This window comes from Malaya genurostris, chromosome 2 (assembly GCF_030247185.1).
Source record: "Malaya genurostris strain Urasoe2022 chromosome 2, Malgen_1.1, whole genome shotgun sequence".
Lineage (NCBI taxonomy): Eukaryota > Metazoa > Arthropoda > Insecta > Diptera > Culicidae > Malaya > Malaya genurostris.
The window spans coordinates 268,770,249-268,791,804 of NC_080571.1; the positions used below are offsets into that span (position 1 = coordinate 268,770,249).

At 35.9% G+C, this 21,556-nt stretch overlaps 1 protein-coding gene across 5 annotated transcripts in view; it reads right to left on the bottom strand.

The window, feature by feature from the left end:
• The window catches only part of LOC131429947 (uncharacterized), a 68,790-nt gene that overhangs the window by 21,143 nt on the left and 26,091 nt on the right, over positions 1 to 21,556 (bottom strand). Inside the window, exon 1 of one of the 5 annotated variants that reach the window (XM_058594484.1) lies at positions 4,655 to 5,167. The exons of the other annotated variants lie outside the window; for them this stretch is intronic. Within the exon in view, the coding sequence (XP_058450467.1) occupies positions 4,655 to 4,695 (41 nt within the window). The 5' untranslated portion in view covers positions 4,696 to 5,167. Of the gene's footprint in view, positions 1 to 4,654; positions 5,168 to 21,556 lie in introns of those variants that run through there. 5 annotated transcript variants of the gene reach the window in all.

Here is a 21,556-nt window from a genome sequence, read left to right on the forward strand (position 1 = left end):
CTCGAGCTCCTGCTCTGGGTGCGTGCCTGCCTTTATAATACCAATCTAACTATCATATATAATACTGTGGTAATCTCCAAAAGAAATTTCTTCGATCTTTTAAAGAATAACCGAATTCGGTTTGTTTGTCCTTCCGGTGCCTCCGGAATCAGAAACCGGGAACCAGGATATTAGGAATCGGTTTGTTTGACCGTCTAGTGATAACGACTACTGGTTTGAGTAGTTTTGAGGTCAGTTTAGAACTTTTTTCACGTACTTTTTTCACCCCTTTCAGTGATGGTATAAAATTTTTAACACACTTTACCCTATAATTCTGGAACCGGAAATTGGATCTGGAAAAAATTAACAAATTTTGTATAGAACCATAAGACCAATCATTTGAATTTAAGTTTATAAAAATTGGTCATGCGATCTCATAGAAAAGTGAGTAAGTACTTTGAAATTGGAACCGATTTGAAATTTATACTAATCACCCCATAATTCCGGAGCTGGAAGTTAATTTAACACAGCAAGAAATTATGAGTTTGACAGGTGACATAATTCTTCAAACGATACAATTCATAACTACTCTACTTGTCAAATAATTGAATATTCCATTCGCACAGAATTCACAGGTTCCGAGTTGCTGCTGTTTTAATTTATATGTAATAATTATGCATTGAGCAGATATGTGCTTCTGTGGCTCAGTCGATTAACTGGAGTGCTTTGAGATCTAATGTTTCTCGGTTCAAGTCGCGCTGTTGCTATCGATCTTTTGCTTTTTATTGCAATCGATTTCAAGTCATGTAATTTTCGAATCACACAATTTTACATGTTTTTGAATATAAATTTGTATCAGGTGTACAACTTTGCTTCCGCCGTTTTCCGATAGGTGGCTGTACCGGCTGAAGCTGGTTAAAATACATAGATGATAATGCCTTTAAAGTGAGTGTGTACAGTGCCTAACGAATTGTCATCGCCGTTTCAGTGACAGTTGTTCTTGTTTTCGTATTATTCACGCTCGAAAATGTCTTTTTATGTGCCCAATTCTCGCCATTTGCGGGAAGTTTTACTTTTCTGTTACAATTCGAAAAAAATGCAACTGAAGCGCATCGAATGCTTTCAGAAACTTACGGTGATGCTGCTCTGAGTAAACGAACGTGTCTTGAGTGGTTTCAACGTTTTATAAATGGTGATTTCGATGTCGAAGACAAACATAATGGTGGAAGAGAAAAAACCTTCAAAGATGATTAAAAATTTACTATGAGCTCTTAAAACCGGGTGAAACCATCACAGGAGATCGCTACCGAACGCAACTGATGCGCCTTAGTCGCGCGCTAAAAGAAAAGCAGCCACAGTATCAAGAGCGACATGGCAAAGTCATCCTCCAACACGACAATGCTCGGCCTCACGTCGCAAAAGTGGTGTTTGTTTTGCAGATTTTGATACCAATTTCCGGTACTTTCAGGACCGCTTTTCGGTATAGCCGAAGTCGGTTCGCATGGCCAGTAACTTATATGACTTATACATTGTAGCAGCTCTGAGTATAATTTGAAGAAATTAAATGAAGGCTAGTTAGATCTTTCATTTGAATCTTAGTTCGACAAAATCGGTTGAGCCATCTCAAAAAACAGTGAGAGAGTTCCGTTTTGGCGGTTTTTGACCATTATTTCCGGTACTTCCAGAACCGGATTCCGGGAACCAGTATATCCGATGTGAGTTTGTAAATGGACGAATTTATTTACAATTTTTGAGAAGTTAGCTGAACTTCACAAATTGTTCTGTAAAAGTATACTATTGAAGAACTTGTAATTCCGAAACCAGAAGTCAGATCCATATGAAATTCAAAAATTTCTTATGGAGTAAGAGTAGCTTTCATTTCAGCCTAAGTTTGTTAAAATCGGTTCAGCCCTCTCGGAGAAAAGTGAGTGCATATTTTTCAAAAGATGGTGAGACAGTTAGACTGAATCCAGTCATTGAAAATGCGGAACACTTAAAAAGCTTTAGGCCCAATGTAGAACGGGTGATTTTTTTAAAAGGCATAGGATTTGATTATCAAAAAACACAAGTTTGAGAAAATTGATGAAATCTTTATTGAAATCAACAGAACGGTCAATAAAATTTAATGTTTGAAAATGATTTCATGAAAAATGTTAGCCGCAGCTCCTCTTTAGATGGCCCATACGCAAGGTTCAATTTTGGCAATCTCTCCGACATACCGGTCGGTATTTCACGAATAATTCCACCGGCCCGTAATCCACACCAAACAGTGACTGCATTGCTCTTGCAATACTTCTGGCTGGTCTTCACTTAAGATGCGGTAATTTTGCTTGTTGACGTATCCAAACACCCAGAAATGAGCTTTGTCGCTGAACACAATATTTCGATAAAAAAGTGGATCTTCCTCCAACTTTGCCAGCACCCATTCATGATTAAATTATAGACCAAAGTATGATTCTTAAATAAAATAAAGACCAAATTAAACATGTTTTATAATGAAACAATACACGATTCACGCGTGATCTATCAAAAACAGTGTTGCCAAAAAGATACCAGAAAAAAATCACTTCATATCGACTAGCAGTAATCTAGAGAAAAAACTTGCGCACAGATCATAGCTGAAAGTGATTCTACAGTATTCTTTAGTAGTGCGATATATGGTCGACTTTTCTTTTTTTTTTAGTTCTTTCGCAAAGAGAAACTTAATTCTCGTGGTAATAAAGAAAATCAGCCAAAAGAATTGACTCAGAACCAAATGGCTCAGCTGACACGTTCCCCATATAATTCGGAGATTTGTGTCTTGTCATATCTTCTTATCATTGACTTTAGGGAAATGACAGGGAGATAACGAGCAATAGTTAGACAGGTAGGACATTATAGCTCTCGGGTTCGCGGTTCAATGCATACGGCGCTGGTATTACAAGTCAGTTGTCATATGTTCGAGCCACGACCCGAAAGGATACATAGTGTTAGTAGGTTCCTAGTACTAGCCATACAACGATTCTGTACGCTAAGAATCGGCTGCGAAGTCGGTTGAAACAGAAAGGCCAAATTCCACAAAAGGAATGTAATGCCAAGCCTTTGCTTTACATTACAGCACAGCCTAATTAGATCGTAGGACACATTCGAGATATCCGAAGAACTCAAGAAACCCAATCCCGCGACCTTAAGCATTTTGACCCACCGGGGAACAATTTGACAGCTCCCATTGTTCTCAAGCGTTACAAAAGATTTGGTTCTCTGGTTCTGTCAAAACGATTTATTTTATTTCAAAAAAGCGTTATTACGATTTGAATGAAAATATACGTTAAGTATTTAAAAACTTGTTCCAATTCAGTCATTTCGTAACTGAATTAGCATCGTGAGTTTCTTTTGCATTAATTAAAACAGTTAGAATTTCTTGTGAGTTATTCAATGCAAAGTTTCAATAGTATAATAGGATGATTGTTCACTGCATTTGTGTCTAATATGTGTTCGGATATACCAGTAAACACATCTGGAACGTCGTTCAATTCTCGGAAATACTCGAAAACTAGCCTTTTGTGATGGATATTTTTTTTAACTTCATTTTCTTTATTTTACAGATTGATACTATTCCCACATTAGTTTCCATGTTTTGGGTACCGTTGGTAATTATGACTAGTTGATCTTCGCATTTGGCGTGAAAAATAAACATCATCATACCTATTTACAACTACGCAATAACGGAACCAGTATTTTTGTTATGTGTCTCCACTGTTTTTTAATCGCCGTATCAACAAATGACAGATGGCAAAATCGAATTTTTTTTTTAAATAAGTTACAGATTCGATATTGCAAATCATGAACAAACAAAGAAATGCGAAGTTATGTTTAGCACCAAATCATCCATGAATCCAGTTGTTTGGTTTTATCCTTCCATGCGTCAAATCGCAAGTAGAAGTAAATACTTCCACTGATTTAGTCTAGCTAGAATGTTTTCATACTCAACCCCTCTGCGGTGTGATTCCGTTGTTGTTTACGCTCGAGTATATTTTTTTTGTGCGCCTCAGACAACTCCGGTTTCAGATTTTGCTTGCACACAAAGAACTCCTGCAAAAGCAAAAGCGTATGTGCACGAAGAGCCGAGAGACGGAATAAAATGAAATAAAAAAAACATTGGATATAAGACTCCCGATCACGCAGCGAGCAGCTGAGCGGTGGAATATAAAATGGTTAAACAGTTTTTTTTTCTCATCGAATGTTTTCACAGGAAGCAAGCGAAAATCGCTAAGCGGCTCGCACCAAAAATTCATTTCAGATGATTTTGCTGGTCGCTATGTAAAAACCAAAATTATTTTCAACCACACTAGAGGACATTGATCGCAATCTAGGTCGACCACATCGTGAGCCAGAAATCATGAATTATTTGCAACTGTTTGCAACAAGTACGTATCTAAATAGAAGCTGCTGCTGAGTGGTCCGTCAATGTGACATCATTAACTTAAGCTTAAGTACCGATCCATTATGCATACTCCGGGCAACTGTTCTTCTACTCGGTTTGTTTATCTCACACAGAGGACCGACTCTCCTTGACGGTACAGTTTCAAGGTCATTGGACTTCTGAACGTATATCAGACAGAGGAGTCGTGATCGATGCCTTCATTCTATGCAACACAAAACTGTGACTGCGCAAAGACATTGAAAGGATATTTACCCAATTTCTGATAACAACAATCTATCCACTTGAACAGCCATCTTTGTAACTCGTCAAATGCTGTCTATTGCAGTACAAGCACTTAATCACTTTCACTGAATGAATCACAATCAAATCCGTTGTTCCGTTTTAATTCGATTTAACGAGTAACTTCGTTCACCAACCAATGAATGCGGATTGGGTTTCAGGAACCTTTCTGTCACTTAAATAATACATTCAATTGGCACTGTTTCACCTTAGCTTCACAGTTTCACTCACTCCTCCAGCTGTTTCAATCTAGTTGAACTAACTTTTCACACATCTCAATTTCACCAAACTTCGTTTTCTGTATCTCCCATAGGCCGTCTTTACACTATTTGGAGCAGTACACTAGTAGTAAACCGATTGCAGCAGGCGCGTGAGCGAACTACTTCCGAACAACTTTACTCGTTGCGTTCACCGAACGAAATGTGGTCTGGCGAGTGCAGACAGTGTGATTTTCTCTACTATAATCACTTGTTTTTCACCGTCCACCGCACGGCGATGGCAACTCAGACCAACCCATCCGCAGCCAAGAGCCAACAATCGGCTCGGAAAATACGGTCGGCAGCACGGTGTTGGTAACGGTGACGGTGTCAGTGAGAGCGGGAGCGACTCTCTCGACACATGAGGACGCATACGCTATTGGATATGATGCTACCAATGTACGATACGATTCATAAACAGAGAGCTTGGCGTATCGAAAAGTTGGCCTGGTTGCCAGCCCTTCTGTGAATGTAACAGCCAGACTGTAGGGCGTGGTTGGCGCGTTAGATATTATCACAAATTGCGTATTAATTTCAATAGGCAATAAATACATTTTTTGATTCTCTATCGTATTTATTTGTCATATTTTGTCATCAATCAGGCATTTGTACGTGAGAATGTATCGGAAATTTGATACCATTCAAACAATATCGAGCTTGAGCTTCAGCGACCACCCCTGGTTGCTACTCCGTTACTGATCGGGATTAGCTGAAATTGCACAGGGAGTTTCTAGATGATCCATCCTGGGACTGGTAAATCATCCTTCAATGTACATCTTCTGGTAATCCCAGAATTCATTGATCAGTACCGGCGCCGGCCAGGTCCGAACGTAGATCATCGAAGGAATGGGAAAGGATGTTAGTCCAACACTTGTTGTTACTAGAGGCCGTATATACTACTGCGCGTTTCACAAGTGTCACGGGAGAAGGATATTTGTTAGTAAAAATTTCAGTATTGGTATTATTCGCGCGGGACTCAGTATGTTCCGGTTTCAAGATGCTCAGATGCACCACTAAACTCACGGACTTCCCGAGTGAACGTTTCAACAATATCCTATATTGAATTCCCGGGAAGTCTTGATTCACAGCTCTTTTTCGAGGAAACTGAAGAAAAATTTTCAATACTATCGTGTAAAAAATAAAAACTTCCCAATTTTTTATAAATGAAATTACGCGATACAAAATAAACGAGTGAATAGGATTTAGACAAAATAGTTGATTCATTGCATTGACATATTCTAAACAGTTGTTATAAAATCATTTTAAATCACCAAATAAAGGTCAACAGATTTCACGCGCGTCTTGATTCTTTATTATTTCCGCTTTATTATTTTTATTAGGCACAAATCTCCAAATATCAAGGGGAACGTGCCATTTGAGCCAATTTGTTCTGATTCCTGTTATGAACTTTGTAATATCAACGGATTTGCGAAATAGTTATAGATTATTTATTTATTTATCATTAATTTTATAATCCTGACAGACAATCAATAACATGGAAGAAGAAAACATTCCAAATAAAACTTTTTTTCGAAGTTAGACGGAAATTGATAGGTTGAATGAAGAGATAATTTAGTAAAATAAAGTAATCAGGAATGAAACATTGAAAATATCTGATAACTGAAAGGAAAAAGAAACTCCTGCAATTGTCGCCTTTTACGACATGTAAGCAGGAACCCAGTGGATCTATTCTTGGTTCATTTTTTTCCGCCGGATTCCACACGGCGTCTAGGCTGGTACTGTCCGGAGAGAGCTAATAGGTACTATCAATCTCCTAGTGGACCCCAGCCCCTTGATACCATTCAAACAATATTGCAACAAAAGTATATCTCCGTTGATTTTTCAGAAGGCCGTAAGAGCAAGTGACATTTACTCTTTGTCTATTTTCTCCTTAAATTATTGTGATGTGATTATAAAGATTTTCTTGGATTTCACAGTTCTGTTAGAAAGTCGAATGTTTTGGGTATCATTTTATGGAAATAGTTGAGTAACAAACGTGGAAACCTCTTGGTAATTGATAGAAGAGAAAGTAAACAAAGAGAAATTGTCACTTGCTCTTACGGCCTTCTTTAAAAATCAACCGAGATATTTTATGAGAAAAAGCTCACTGGTTTATTATATAGGTAACTAAAAACACGATTATATCCCATTGAACGATATATTTTCGCACCGAACGCTTTATTTTTGAATAAAATTCCACAGTAATTTATGGGCAACAATAAAAATAGTTGCATAATGTATTTAGTTGGAAAAATCACCGAAAATATAAAATTATAAGTGTTCACAGATCACGCATTTCGAAAAATCACTATTCATTCATCAGGAAAAAAAGCCAAGAAGGAATTAATAATAACCTAATTTCTAAATCACTACCGATTTTATGTGACGGAAGATCAGCGGTTCAATGATCATCGATCAATTGATCTTTGAAAGATCAAATTAGTGATGATCTTCATTGAAAAAGATCATAAGTGATCATCTTCGGTAGCGATTGCTATATACTGATTTTTAGCCCATGATTTGCGCCTGATTTTTAACCCATTATCAAAATTTTTTAAATTTTTAACACATTATCAAAATGTTTTCCTTGAGCGAAAATAAAGTTAGCACTTTTTGTAAAAAGGTAAGGAGAAAAATTTTCTTAAACTCCAGTATGAATTTTAAACTATTTTATTATAATGTGTCATCTTAAGTGTGTCAGCAGCCTAGAAGTCTGCTTAGCTGATACACTGAGGATGAATGCAAATAGCATTCGAAATGCTGGTATCTGTCTATCACTATTACGTTAGTTATATAACATAGTGAAATTCAAAGGAATTTACATTTTCTTTCCCAAAACGGTTTAGTTTCATTCCACTAACCACTCAAACCCCTAACATATGTTTTTTCAACAACACGTTTGTGAAAATTACAAAGAATATAAAAAAATAAAATAATAAATCTTTACAGTGTCTGCATACTTAAATTTGAGCCAAATAAATAAACTCAAAAATGGACGAAGTGGACACTTGAATTTCTTCTATCATTTATCATATCACATATTAAAAGAAATTCAGGTTTTTTATTTTATGTAAAAACACATTTGAAACTGAAAATGGTGTAAACTTAGGCATGATTTAAAAATTTGGTAATGGTACAATAAATTCTGCACTCCAAAAAATAGCTAGTGAACACATGGCATAATTATTATTTCATTATAATTTATTGATAACAACAGAAAAAATCCTTATTATAGCACGTATAAATGTAATAAATGATTAAACTTAATTTTTATCTCGACGAAATAAGATAACGAAAACGCACGACAGAACGACATTCAACTGAATTTTCGACAATAATAATTATTTCCGTATTATTTATTCGATTATTACCGAATCCTCGTGAATTCAAAATGTTAAACCGAAATACAGTTTTGAAAATTACCGTGTCTAACAGCAATCGATGATTTTACCGAAATCAATAAAATAAAGTTAATAATTTACCAAAATCTCCCCAAACAAACATCACCGAAGCTTGATAAATTATCAGAACAGTCATTTTGTTTCAGTTCCAAACTGAGGGACGCTAATAAGTGTAGTTTTTAAAGCTGAAAGTATAAACTAAAATAGTATCCGAAAATAGTGATATATATCCGTTGTAACAACTTTTAGCGATGATTGCCGATTAATCGCCAGAGAATTTAAAGGTATGATAAATTTCCTTAAATGTTGAATGTTTAATGGATTCTACTTTCTTTTATTGGAGCCGGATTCAGATTTCCAATGTGCAAATTCGTGCATATGTTCATACAGCTGACAAATTTGAGAATTTATTAGGTATTGTGTTACCTACTGTATAACGCTGTTCAGTTTAATAATAAATTTTTGACACTCGAATATTTTGTTTTATGTTGTGCATCTGAGCATCTCGGCAACAAAGCCTACGCATAAATACCAATAATTTAAGCCATTTATTCCTTCCAAAAACTCGGCACTCGACTGTTCAAATCTCGGCAAATTATTTTGACGATTACTCGGCAATTAAAATTCAACTGGTTTGATTATTATTTTATTTTTTTTTTATAAAAATAGTTTTATGTGTTCGTAAAATTTCAATTGATTAGATATAATCTATTTCCTTCGATTTAAATTGAACTTTTCTCTGTTCATTATAATAATAAACAGTTACAATGGTGAACTACTGTCAATCTTCAGCATTGCAAGTTATTTAGAAAATTCCCAGTCGCTCGGACAGTGTACCTTGACAACGCAAAACGTGTCCTCGAAAATTTATATTTCGTATTATAATTTGTATTTTGTATCGTGTTTTTGTAATAGAACGGAAAAATTAAATTAAGCTTCTTTTTTCTTTTTAATTCAAGCAATCTAGCTAATGCTAACATTTCATATTTAAAAGATAGTTTTGGAAGAATAATCTTCTATCTCGTGAAAGATACTTTTATGTAACTCAATGTTATATAAACAGGTGGTGCAGACCACATGGCTTGCTTGCGTTGATAACCAAAAATTTTGTAAATAGTTCGGTATGACGACATACATGAAAAATAAACTCATACTAACACACAAAAGTTGTGTTTGACTCACCTGGGGTGGAATCATGTAAGGTGATAAGTGACTATCACCTCCTGGTGATAACGAGGTGATCACCAGAATGTTTGGAATCACCGAAGGTGATCACTTTTACTATCACCATCACCAGTGATTGAGCTAACTTCACTCCATTTATCACCTGTCAAGAAACGTCAATTTTTCAGGAGTAAAATATGAATGTGGCGTATACCGTTGATATTAGGAGGAGTAACATATGAAAGTGGCGTATACCCATATAATATTTTAAAATCTAAAGTTTTATTCCTTTAGTTTTCAATTTTTTCATTAATTCGAGTCATGTTTATCAATGATGATTTGTATGGATCGAAGAGTAACGTTGAAAAAAATTTTTATTTTTCAATGGAAATCAATGTCACAGTCAATTCTTTGGGATAAATTTGCTAGCTTTGAAATGACACGAATTGTTAGATCTTCTTGATGTTTCACAACGGATGGCATTCCTCTCGAATGAGAAAGATCCGTTAAATAATTTCTTGTATAGTTTTCATTCACTTTACGATTATGGCATTTCACAGAGCTTTCAAATGCTACCTCCTTTTTGGAAATTTTACCCACCGGTACTACGAATATCCACTATGATTAGCAGCAACTAAATGTCCAAAAATATTGCCTTATTTAGTTCAACTCACAAGAAGAAAATTAAGAACGCAGTTTAATCTTTTTAACTCGTTCAGTTGAACGAGACTGATATGTCGCTTACTAAGTCACGGCCATCTAATTCTACTGAAAATGTAAGCATAGATTTTTTTATGTTACGTTATGTGCAACAGGAGATGTCTACATTCATAAACTTATCACTTTTCCAGAAAGCAATTTATCTTTGACTTTACGAATACCCCAATGATATTCCTTCAAATAATAATTATAACATAAATGAATTGATTTAATTGATAAATACTACCGTTCATTGTATGAATTCTTTAAACTATATAAACTAAGTTACTTTTCATTTTGGTATTTAATTCTGACACAATATCAGTACGAATTTTATTAAAAAATTATCCTCTCCGACCAATATTGGTAGGTTGTTTATATCAGTGGCTTGAAATTCACCTAACGAACAATAATTTATAAAGCCACTTCTCAAAAAATCAAATCACTACTGAAAGTGATAACTAAATTGCTATCACCTCCATTTTGACATGAAGGTGATTAAATCGCGGTGACTATCACCTTACGTAATGCCAACGTTTGATAGTGATGTTAGCCTCTCAGCAGTGATGACAGAACTTGGTGATTATCACCTTACATGATTCCAAATTTTCAAAAGTGATAATCACTTGGTGATAATCACCTTACATGATTCCACCCCTGTTTCTACCACATTGAGTTTAACTACTTACGAATCTACTCAAATCCTAGAAATTTTTTGTTACCCTGAATAGAATGAAAACATCGGAAAAACATATTCTGAACTTATATTGAGCCTTGTATTAACTTCTTAAAATTCCAATTTAGTTTTACTTTTGAAATAAAAAAAAAATCTCTGCTCGGTTTCAACCTTCGATAAAAAATATGAATATTTTTTCCACGCATTATCAAAAATCAAACGTACTCGCATCACTGCCATTGACTAACATCCATTGAACAATAAAAACATAACAGACAACTCAAGCATGATTCTCACATAAAAAGGTAGTAAATCGTAGCCGGAACGGTTTCCATACCGGGCCGGAGAGCGAATCGAAACTTTATGCTCAAATTTTATGTGTAGCCACCAACACAAACAAACGGAGGCTTTGTTTACTGTAAAGAGCAAGAGAAAACGGTTTCCACCAAGCGAGAGTCAGTCGGGAAAATTTTCCACACATACCAGAAAACCCAATAACCGTAACCGGAGCAGGCTGTATGTGTGTACATAAAAAGGAGGCCGATCACGCGGCCACCGAGTGATCGGTGCGTGATGAACATCGCTCGACCGTTGTTAGCTTCGTCTGCAGGTGTGAGTATAACCCGTTTCTATTTTTTTCGGTTCGCCTTCTTCCCGTGTTTTTCTTCTCGCAGGTTTGTTTATGCTGCTCGAGATGGGTTTGGGGCGCTTTTGTTTATATGTAATCTGCTTCTATAGAGTAGTGCACTCCACGGAAAATCCCCACCCAGCTTCACCCTCTTCGCTTCATAACCCCCTTGGGCACTTGGGAAAAGGTCCTGTCATCGTACAGGAGAAACACTGGCAGGTGAGACAGGGTGTGAATCACGCCATAAGGAGCTGATTCTGCAGAAATGTACTGCAGCTCAGTTGAGTCCGTTTTGCTGTAAACTGTTTGCGTTCTACGATACATTAGGATGACGCCATCGGGTTGCCGGTTATGTCATTTGAAGTTCAAATTACATGGTTTCATGGTGTTTAAATATAGTTTTCGTGTGCATCACCTAAAGTAATGGCATTTTTGTTTGTGGTGCTGCATTATACCGGTGTTACACCGACTACACACTGGTCTAATCAAGGTGTCTTCTGGCCTTTACCGCACGAAGAACTGGTATAGAAAAAGAAAACGATATGCGTTATGTTTGATTATTTGTTCTACAATTCTTAACAAGTTATAACCAAGTTGGTAATCATGTATAGATTGTCGGTTAATGTAGTTGGTAATGTCATTCGAGTTATTAAAAAACGACGAACTACCAAACATTTGACACAGGTGCCAACATTCAAATGAGACAAATTTTTGCATTAAAAAAAACTGTTTGACTCTATGTGCGAGGTTTTGAATCGAACACACCTAGACTGCGTGAAAGGGTATTCTCGCCCCATCTACTAAAACCACTTTATCAACTAGCAGATAACTTATGCTTTGTCTCACAATGTATGTAACATACGTTTTTTTACGGAAATACTCAATTTCCTGAGAAATCCCATTTGTCACATCACCTGAATAAATCTGCTACTGCAATTGAATTGTTTCTAGCGGTACAGTGGAAGAGTGAGTGGATTATAGACAATAAAAGTGGAAACGATGTTTCTACATTGTATTGTGAATTGCTGCTATAAAGAGTAGGCCGACACGGCTAACCAGTTAAACTTTGTACTGCAAAGGAGAATTAAATACAAGGCATTTTAACCAAACTCTACAACGGAACTAGACCTTCATTAATGCAGAAATTATGAATAATGTTATGTGAAATATTGGCATGGAAAATAAGAAACAGATTTTCTTGAAAATTTGACGTTTTTACCTTTCGTTGAGTGTGATGATCTGGGAATAAAAGGTAGAAGGGTAATGACTCCAGTAGTCAGCTTCAGTCATCATCTCATATACGAAAACTATTAGTTAGAGCGAGATCTGCTGTCTCTGTTTGATAAATTAACCTTAAAGGTAAGAGGCACATATGTTTCTATATATTGTGGGAATGGTTTTATAAACGAGTGATGGGGGTTCAGAACATGATTATCGTTTGTTGGAAATTATCCATTTTCTAATTGACTTATATATCCGAAGAAAAGAGTTTTTATGATATAGGAGAGACCGGGGCAAATCCAGATGCTTTGTGGAAATTAAAAAAAATATCAATATTAACTTTATCTTTACCGTTTTGTAGATTCATTCTTCAGTAACAATTCCCAATTTGTGATTTAGAAAATATGCATTAGTTTTCGTACCAAGTCGCGCAGAAGTGACAAACCCAAAATCCAATATTCGTGGAACCGCGGGGCAAAATTAGACTCGTTATGGGGCAAAACTAGACCATGAAGCTTCACACAAACATTAAGAACGAATACAATTGGGTACTAAATCTCAAAATACTTTAATTTCAATCTTTCGTGAGACTGATGTCTCAACCTCCAGCTAACTGCCGTCTGTCGGTCACACGAAAGCACGTTTGTAAAGCCAATTCATAGATCGAAATAATTGCAGGTTTATAAGATATTTAAGCTGTCCGTAGAAAGCACACTGAAGATAATATTCCTGTTGTTGAATACGTTTTTTTCAACCCGCCTTGAAGATATCACAGGTCAAACCTTAATTTAAAGCTTTGTATCAAGACAGAATTCTGGTGATCTTAAACGCAATATATCGTTGGGCAGGCACGTACCCAGAGGGTGGTCCCTCCCGAAATCAGAAACAGAAACAAAAAAATGATTGATACGAAGCGAACAGTGTCAAAACTAAATAGATTGGAAGTTAAATCCGAGGCAAATTAAACGACAACAATAAAAGGACACTAAATTGTACTGGATGACCGGAAAGAGAAAGTTCGAGAGCTTACCATAGTTGGGTAAGATTCTGCAGATGAGAAAGATATCCTGTCGCTGGATCCAGCTCATACTTATTTAGGACTGAAAAGACTAACGCAAGTGCACTTCGAATACATGTTTGGCTGAATCCATTAGGATCAGGGTCATGTCGCCGAAAGCCATTTCGCCGAAAGCCGTTTCGCCGAAAGTCATTTCGCCGAAAGGGTAATTTCGCCGAATGGGCCACTTCGACGAATGTCATTTCGCCGAAAGGGTCATTTCGCCGATTCCTACAAATGTCTTAAAATCGTAATGGGAATCGATTCAAAATAAAGACAAATTAAAGATAATAACGTGACGCCCGTTTTGTTGAAGTACAATTGTACTTCTTGAATAAAGATTGATTCATGAACCTCAGAACGGAGTTCCCAAAGAAACTTGTTGACTACTAATCATCAAAGCAATTCCATAGGTATCTACCTAGCAAATGTATGTGGTATTTTCCGTTTACTAAATAAAAAAAATATTTAATGCGGCTTCGCCACATCGATTTGATTCGTGTGCTGTCCAACCTCGCTACCGCTCGTTCGGACCTAACTAAAGCAAAGAAACCTAGCTTTGAGTAGACCGGGCAAACGAGGCGGTTACAGGTTTGTATGCAAGAGGCCGCCGCTTCCGACGGCGGGTCGGCGGCCAACTCAGCCGGCGTCGCCTCGGCGGCTTCATGCCGCCGAGCCATCTTGGCTTCGGTTATGTGGCTGCGCCACATCAGTTATACAGGAGGCATAAAGATAATTATGCATTCGAAATTTCCCTTTCGGCGGAATGACCCTTTCGGCGAAATAACCCTTTCGGCGAAACGACTTTCGGCGAAATGGCATTCGGCGAAACGACTTTCGGCGAAATGGCTTTCGGCGCAATGACCCGCTCCCATCCATTATTATACGCTAAAAAACAAAATGAATACCCGACAATGGACTGAAGTCGTGTTTCGAAGTGGCACGAGTCCCTGGCCCAATGGGTCGGAAAGATTATGATGCCGGTTCTCTGTAATTGTCATAGTATACTTTTGGAGGACTACCTCAATACAAGCATCAGCGTGCATTATTGTAGCGATTAAAGACGAAAATAGCTGTGAAAGGGCCTTACTTGAAGCACATGAGCATCGCTACCACGATTAAAATCAACGGATGTTCACCTGATTTGGCCTCTTCGAACTATTATCTGTTCCTAAACTTCAAGTCATCTCTAAGAAATCGATGTGAGTTTCATTCTAGAGTTTTAGGTCAATACTTCCGGAGCCTGATATCGAAACCTGTATAGCCAAAGTAAGTAAATATAGCCATAATCTAATATGACCTACCAATTTAGAAGATGTTTTTCGAATCGAAGTAAAGCAGCTATCTCGTACCGTTTCTCAAAATCTATCACAAGTCTTGTGGATTTTTGTGCTCTAGAAGTGGACATTTGGAAGGTCTTAGACATGGGCGACTGAAATGGCTTGACGTGTTTGTCGAAAATGCCGGTAAAAGGCGTACCGAAAATTATGTACATAAACAATCTTCAGTAACATTATTTATTTATCATTGGGCGTTACTTCTTCAAAGACGGGGAAGTCATGGTAAATGATGACAGATTACAGATTTTCTTTGCCCAGAATGGAAAAATTGGACTGAGTTTACAAGTGGTTCCAGTAGGACGGTGCCACACGGTTCGCAACACCACACCACCAATCGAGAGGAGAGTTTAGAAATAAGTGCATATACTTGGTCAAAGCAAAGCAAAGTCTTGGCATTACATTCCTTTTGTGGAATTTGGCCTTTTTGTTTCAACAGACTTCGCAGCCGTTTCTTAGTGTACAGAATCATTGCATGGCTAGTACTATGGATCCTACTGACACTAATAATTCTTCCAGGTTGGGGCTCGAACATACGACAACTGACTTGTAAGACCAGCGTCCTATGCATTGAACCGCCAACCCAGGTCGACTTGGTCAATACTCTAACTTCTTGTTTTATGTTCTTAATCCAAACATGTATTCGGGTGTTGTGAGCATGAGTGACTATTAAAACATTATTTCCACTGTGTACACACTTAATTTTTGGACGGTTTAGTCGAGCGAGAGAACAATAATACTATCAATTTTATTATCATTCAACACTTATACATTGTGCAGCAATACGGTTTGTAGTAACAACATGAGTTCAACCAATAGCTAAATTAGAATAGAAATTATGTAATGATAAAAACAAACTCGAAACAGTTTATGAAATTATCAACAAAATGTCTGAAAATAACAGCTTATTTTATAATTTATAGAAGTTAATCGTTTGGTTCAAATAATATTTCTGAGTAGATTTCATAATTAATGACGAGTTACCTTAGATGATATTTAAGTAATAAGAGGAATATGTTTTAATAAATTCAAATCGTTGGGACTATGTTATAATTAAATTAGGATAAGAATTTTATGTAAAAGTGATGCTACGGCGAAAAAAAACTTATGTAAACTGCCTTAAGAAATAAACGTATTTATGAAAAACAGTAAATACTGTACCGTTTGTCTCACCGTGTTTTTAAACAATTCGTGTCTAGAGGCAGGATATTGGTATACTCTTTTGAGAATGTGTTACAGAGTGCCTTTTAAACCTTCGAAGAATTTTTTGTTTCGTGAATGTTGGATAGAGCACAAATTTATTCAATACAAATCGCTTTCCAATGAAGAAAAAAACATCGGAGAGAAATTCGTGTAAAATCTCTTAGGATAACATTTTGATATTTGTTCTATTTTAGCAAAATATATTAGTATTCTGGTTTAAAATATTATTATTTTTTGGAGATTTTGAATTCTATTCCTACTTACACATAAATCAGTAAGGCAGTAAAGCCTCTGATCAGGACATTCAAATTTTATCTACAAGACTTTTTTTAATTTTTTTTCCTCTTTTGCCTTGAAGACTTATTAACTAAAAAATTGCAGATATTTGCTATTATTTAATTCGTCAGTAATTTCCGGAAGCTCATCTGCTAGACATCATCGTTAAAATTGAATAAATCGACTTTTGGCGAAAATTCTCCCATGTACATATCTCTGGCCAAAATGTTATTGAAATTGAACTCTTATCTGCTGCTTTCTTCAACTAAATCACAAAAAGCAAGCTTATCAATCAAATGGAAATATCACTCGTGTGACCCAGTTTCATCATAAACATCAACAAAAACAACGGACAGAGGGTTCAATAACACAATAAACTGGAGTAAATAATCAAAGGTACTCATTGCAAGGAAATGTTTTCATACGAATCGATAATATATCTTTTCACCGATTACAAGCACCGACAAAGACTACCCCAAAGATTATTCGAGAAGGCCTTCTAAACACGGCGCGAAGGTACACGAACTTCCTCGAACTTGTTATTTGTTTATTATTTAAAACTTTCTGTGACCATCCGACGAAATACGCAATTTTCTCACCATCATGAATCCTTGTGATGTCAAAACAAGAGTTTCCGCCTGTTCAAGAAGATGAACACCCGTATGCGCTTTTTATTCTTATTTTTCGGACTTTACTTTGAATTTTCATGCAAATGTAGTTGTTTCACAGTCTCACAACTCGATCGTGAGTGAAACTTGAGTTTCCCACTTGGTCATCGTCGCACAAAGTGACCGACTTTTCACGCTTCGCTAGTCGCCACAACTTCTGAGAAGGATGCTATTTATAAACATTCTATTTCGGCTCAGTCATTCGCCCATATGCGATATGCGTATTGTTTTTGCATGAACAGTTTCCGAAATCGAAAGTTTAGTAAAAACTTATGTAAGACGATGGATTTTGGTTTGTTTCCTCTGCGAACTACAATCAATATCGGAATTGTTTGTCACCGCAAACAGCACGACAAACAACAGTAGGACGAACGACGACCGCTAACAGCTTTGTTAAGTGGTCCCACGGAAAGGGTATTGAATCTATCTGGTAAATACAAATAACTTTATTCGATACACATACGTACAATCGAGAATCAGCACGAGGCAACCGGCACCCAGTTGAATGTCGAAGCGTGATCGAGACGTGAACAGTGCACTGATTCCATCGATAAACAGTAGTTGCATCTTTCGGTTCGGTTTGATTGATTGGACCACTTTGACATGCCCCTTGCGTTAGCAACAGTTGTCCCACAATTGCCAAAGCCTGCTACGGTGCGTTGATAAAAAGCATTGCAGCTCAGTGATAAATAGCTACAAAAACAATGCTCTTATCGATCACTGTTTATGGCCTTCAACCGCAACTGATTTCTGTTAAATAGTAAAATCACTTATCAGTGAAGTGATTTCAATTGTCTAAGGAGGCCGTTTGGAGTGCTACAATAACAATGCTGAAAATATTTTGCAATCAAGATTTCTACTTTAATGAAGGTTATTATTATAGTCAAGCACGTATAAAAAGAGAGTTTTAAGGGGGTTAAAACCTCTCCCGAAACTCATACTAATTATATTATGAAAACTCTTCTCTATAAATATGACAAATTTTGCGCCAATTCGATTTGTTGTTCCAAAAATTTACTTTGCAGTTTAGTTTTTCCAAAATTGATCCACACTGTCTTTTGAAAAGGGCTGAACATTTTTAATGATTTTTTTTTCAAAAAGTTTTTATCAAAAATGATAAATCCTACAAAAAGTGTTATACTAGTGATTTTCACAAAGTCAGTCAAATTTTTTAATAGAGATGCTGAAAAGACTCTTGCAGTACCCAACACTGAAAAAAAATTATTTTGAAAATTTTAAATTGTGAGAAAATTTCACCGAATACACCTTTGCTAGTCGCCTGATATTTGCAGAAAGTATCAGTGCTGGATAAGAAAAACCCCATCTTACAATATATGGAAGGCTGCCAACCTGGGGCATATTTATCGATGTTGGGACAAAATTTCATTCAAATAAAGAATGGTGTTTTTTGTAGTTTGACTTCAAATTTTTAAAATCGATTTTTTCAGTGTAAAATTTGTTTAGTATTTTTTAAGTATTTACATTTGAAATATTGAGAACAGCACAACATTTTTTTAAAGGATTTGTTATTTTTCTACTCTACTTAGGTTTTTAAAAAAAATTGTTAAAAATGTCAAGTCCTTTTCAAAGACCCACACGGACCGAAGGATGCGGCCAACATGGATATTCACCAACGCCATATGGCCACTGCCGCTCGCCAGCTGAAAGCTGAATTCTCGAGAATCCGCTACCCCGATACTACATTACATAATGATACTATTCTAGTTCCAAGTTAGTCGTAATTAAGATTTGTAAATACCCTTGGCATCTTAGAGCTTAAGAAGTGTGCCTTAAAATTATATTATAATATTATATAAAAAAAGTCCTTTTCAAAAGATAATCTAGATCAATTTTGGACACATAAAGTGAACAAAGTTGCTTTTTGTGATAAAGTCTATATGCTGCCAACTCCTACACTGAAAAAAAATAAGTTGTCAAAATTCCTGTTTCAGTATTTTTATTAAAAAATTTGACTGATTTTGTGAAAATCGCTGGTAAACTTTTTTGTTGGGTTTGTAATTTTTCGTAAACTATTTGTAAAAAAGGGCTAAAACCCCTTTTTAAAAGACAGTCTAGATCAATTTTGGAAAAACAAATTATGCAATGTGACATTTTAGGACAAAGTCTACATGTCCAGAAAGTTTCATTCAAATCTGAAAAAAATGCTAACTGCGAATATGATTTAGCGCTAAATTCGTCATATTTAAGTCAATTATAAAATGAATAATTTTCAAAAAACGACATAATCCAAATAAATTTCAAGTAATTATATGCATATTTCCATGCGTATGGAAATTAATCATCATGTGCTGGAACCCTCTCTGACAAAAATTTCTGGATATGCGTCTGATTACAGTCAATATGTGCGAAAAGTTAGCTGAGTAAATTAACGTATTGCGGTGCTAAGTGACCGTTCATAAACTAAGTTGACCAATATTAGATCTTTGAAAATTAATATATTTTCGAATACCACGGAATTTTTCTAATACACATGCTCTATTCTCAAAAAGTCTACGTAGACTTTTCAGTTCCACCGAAAATGGTTAAAATTTCTAAAACTAAAATCAATACGTCGAGACAAGAAACAAATATTTTATTTCTGCTGAAGAAAGATATTGTGAAAGGTTTGCCATTGCTCTTGTCATAAATACCATAAGCTTCGCACTAATCTGCACACTACCCAAATTTCAATTACCGAATCATCTCACTCAGATAAAACAATGCGCATCTCCCAAACTGGTTTTAATAACTGGGTCTTCATACTAGAATAAATTTCAAATCGGCAAATTTTGTTAGTGCGTCGTCGAAACCAGTCTTTTTGATAGGATTTTTTAATGCTATGTTTCGAAGTTAACCATTTTACTAACCTAGTAATTTGATTCTTCTATGCGAATTTTCAAAACTATGCAGTTTATTATGCAGATTTTCAAAATTATGCGATTTTCGAAGTCACATGTTTTGGCTTTTCTTACAAATGAACGAGACGTCGATATCTGGTGGAAAATAATTTTGATCGACTCTCTCAAAATGGCGCAACTGCCAGAAGCGATTTGTTTTAAAATATTTTTTTCACGATAAATAGTCCCAGGAACATCTGACATTAACAGCAGCCTAGCGGTTCATGTTGAACCGTCAGGTCGGAAGTAGCAGTTTAACATAAACTGCTATGCACTGATGAGTCTAAGATGAAACGTAAACTTAAGTAAAAATGATTAAGTGCATTTAGCATAAATTCGGGGGTGAAAACCTTTTTTCTCTTAAACTTACCAACAAAATTTCGATTTCAGAGATTTTAAAAGTTTTAATATTTTTTTAGAGATAATTCATTGTTAAGAACTGACTTTTGAACCAAGGCCTGGAGAACCGAGTGTCATTTACCATTCGACTCAGTTTATCGAAATAGCAAAGAGTTTCTGTATGTGTGTGAGTAAAGTGAATGTGTTATTATTTTTTTCGGAGATTAATTTGATTTTTATTCAAATCCCACCTTCGATTCCGCAATTACAGAGTTAAATGTACATTTTCTTTCTACAAATTACGTTTAAACGGAAGGCTTATGGTCTCGCATACATTTTTTCGATTCTCTTCTGCATTCGACTTTCAGTTCTGGAATTACATGATGATGGGTGCAAAATACGAGCAAAATAAGCACTCAATTTTTCTGAGATGGCTCAACCGATTTTTAAAAACTCAGATTCAAATTAAAGGACCATAGGAATCTCGATTTTCTGGTCCGAAATTACAGGGTGATTAGAGTAAACACCTCAATTTCAAGCGAGCGTTTCCACAAGGGATAATGTAAAGGAAAGCGAGTACTTTAAAATTGGTTCACAAATTTTACTACTATGTACAACTTTGTAAAAGTTAATGACCAATGAAGCTTAATTCAGAATCTGGTTCCACAAATACCAGAAATAGTGAACAACTTTAAAATGAAACTCACTCCGATTTCTCAATGATGGCAGGTCTTATAATTTCAAAGCAGACTGTCAAATTGCTTCCGGATCCAACTTCCGATATGATAAGATGATGAATGTAAAACATTTCATACTGCCATATAGAATAATGTTGCAAAGAAAGTAAAAACTCTATAATGCAAAACTATTCTTGTTTGGTGAACTTGTTGGCTAATAGTCTCACTAACCGACTTGACTTTATCAGTTCCCAGTTTCCGGTTTCGGAAGTACCGTAAATTATGATTCCAAACTCCAAAACGGATATTCTACTTCGATTCCTCAAAGATAATAAACTTTTGTTTGTGATAGAACGTAAATCTGATGAATTGATG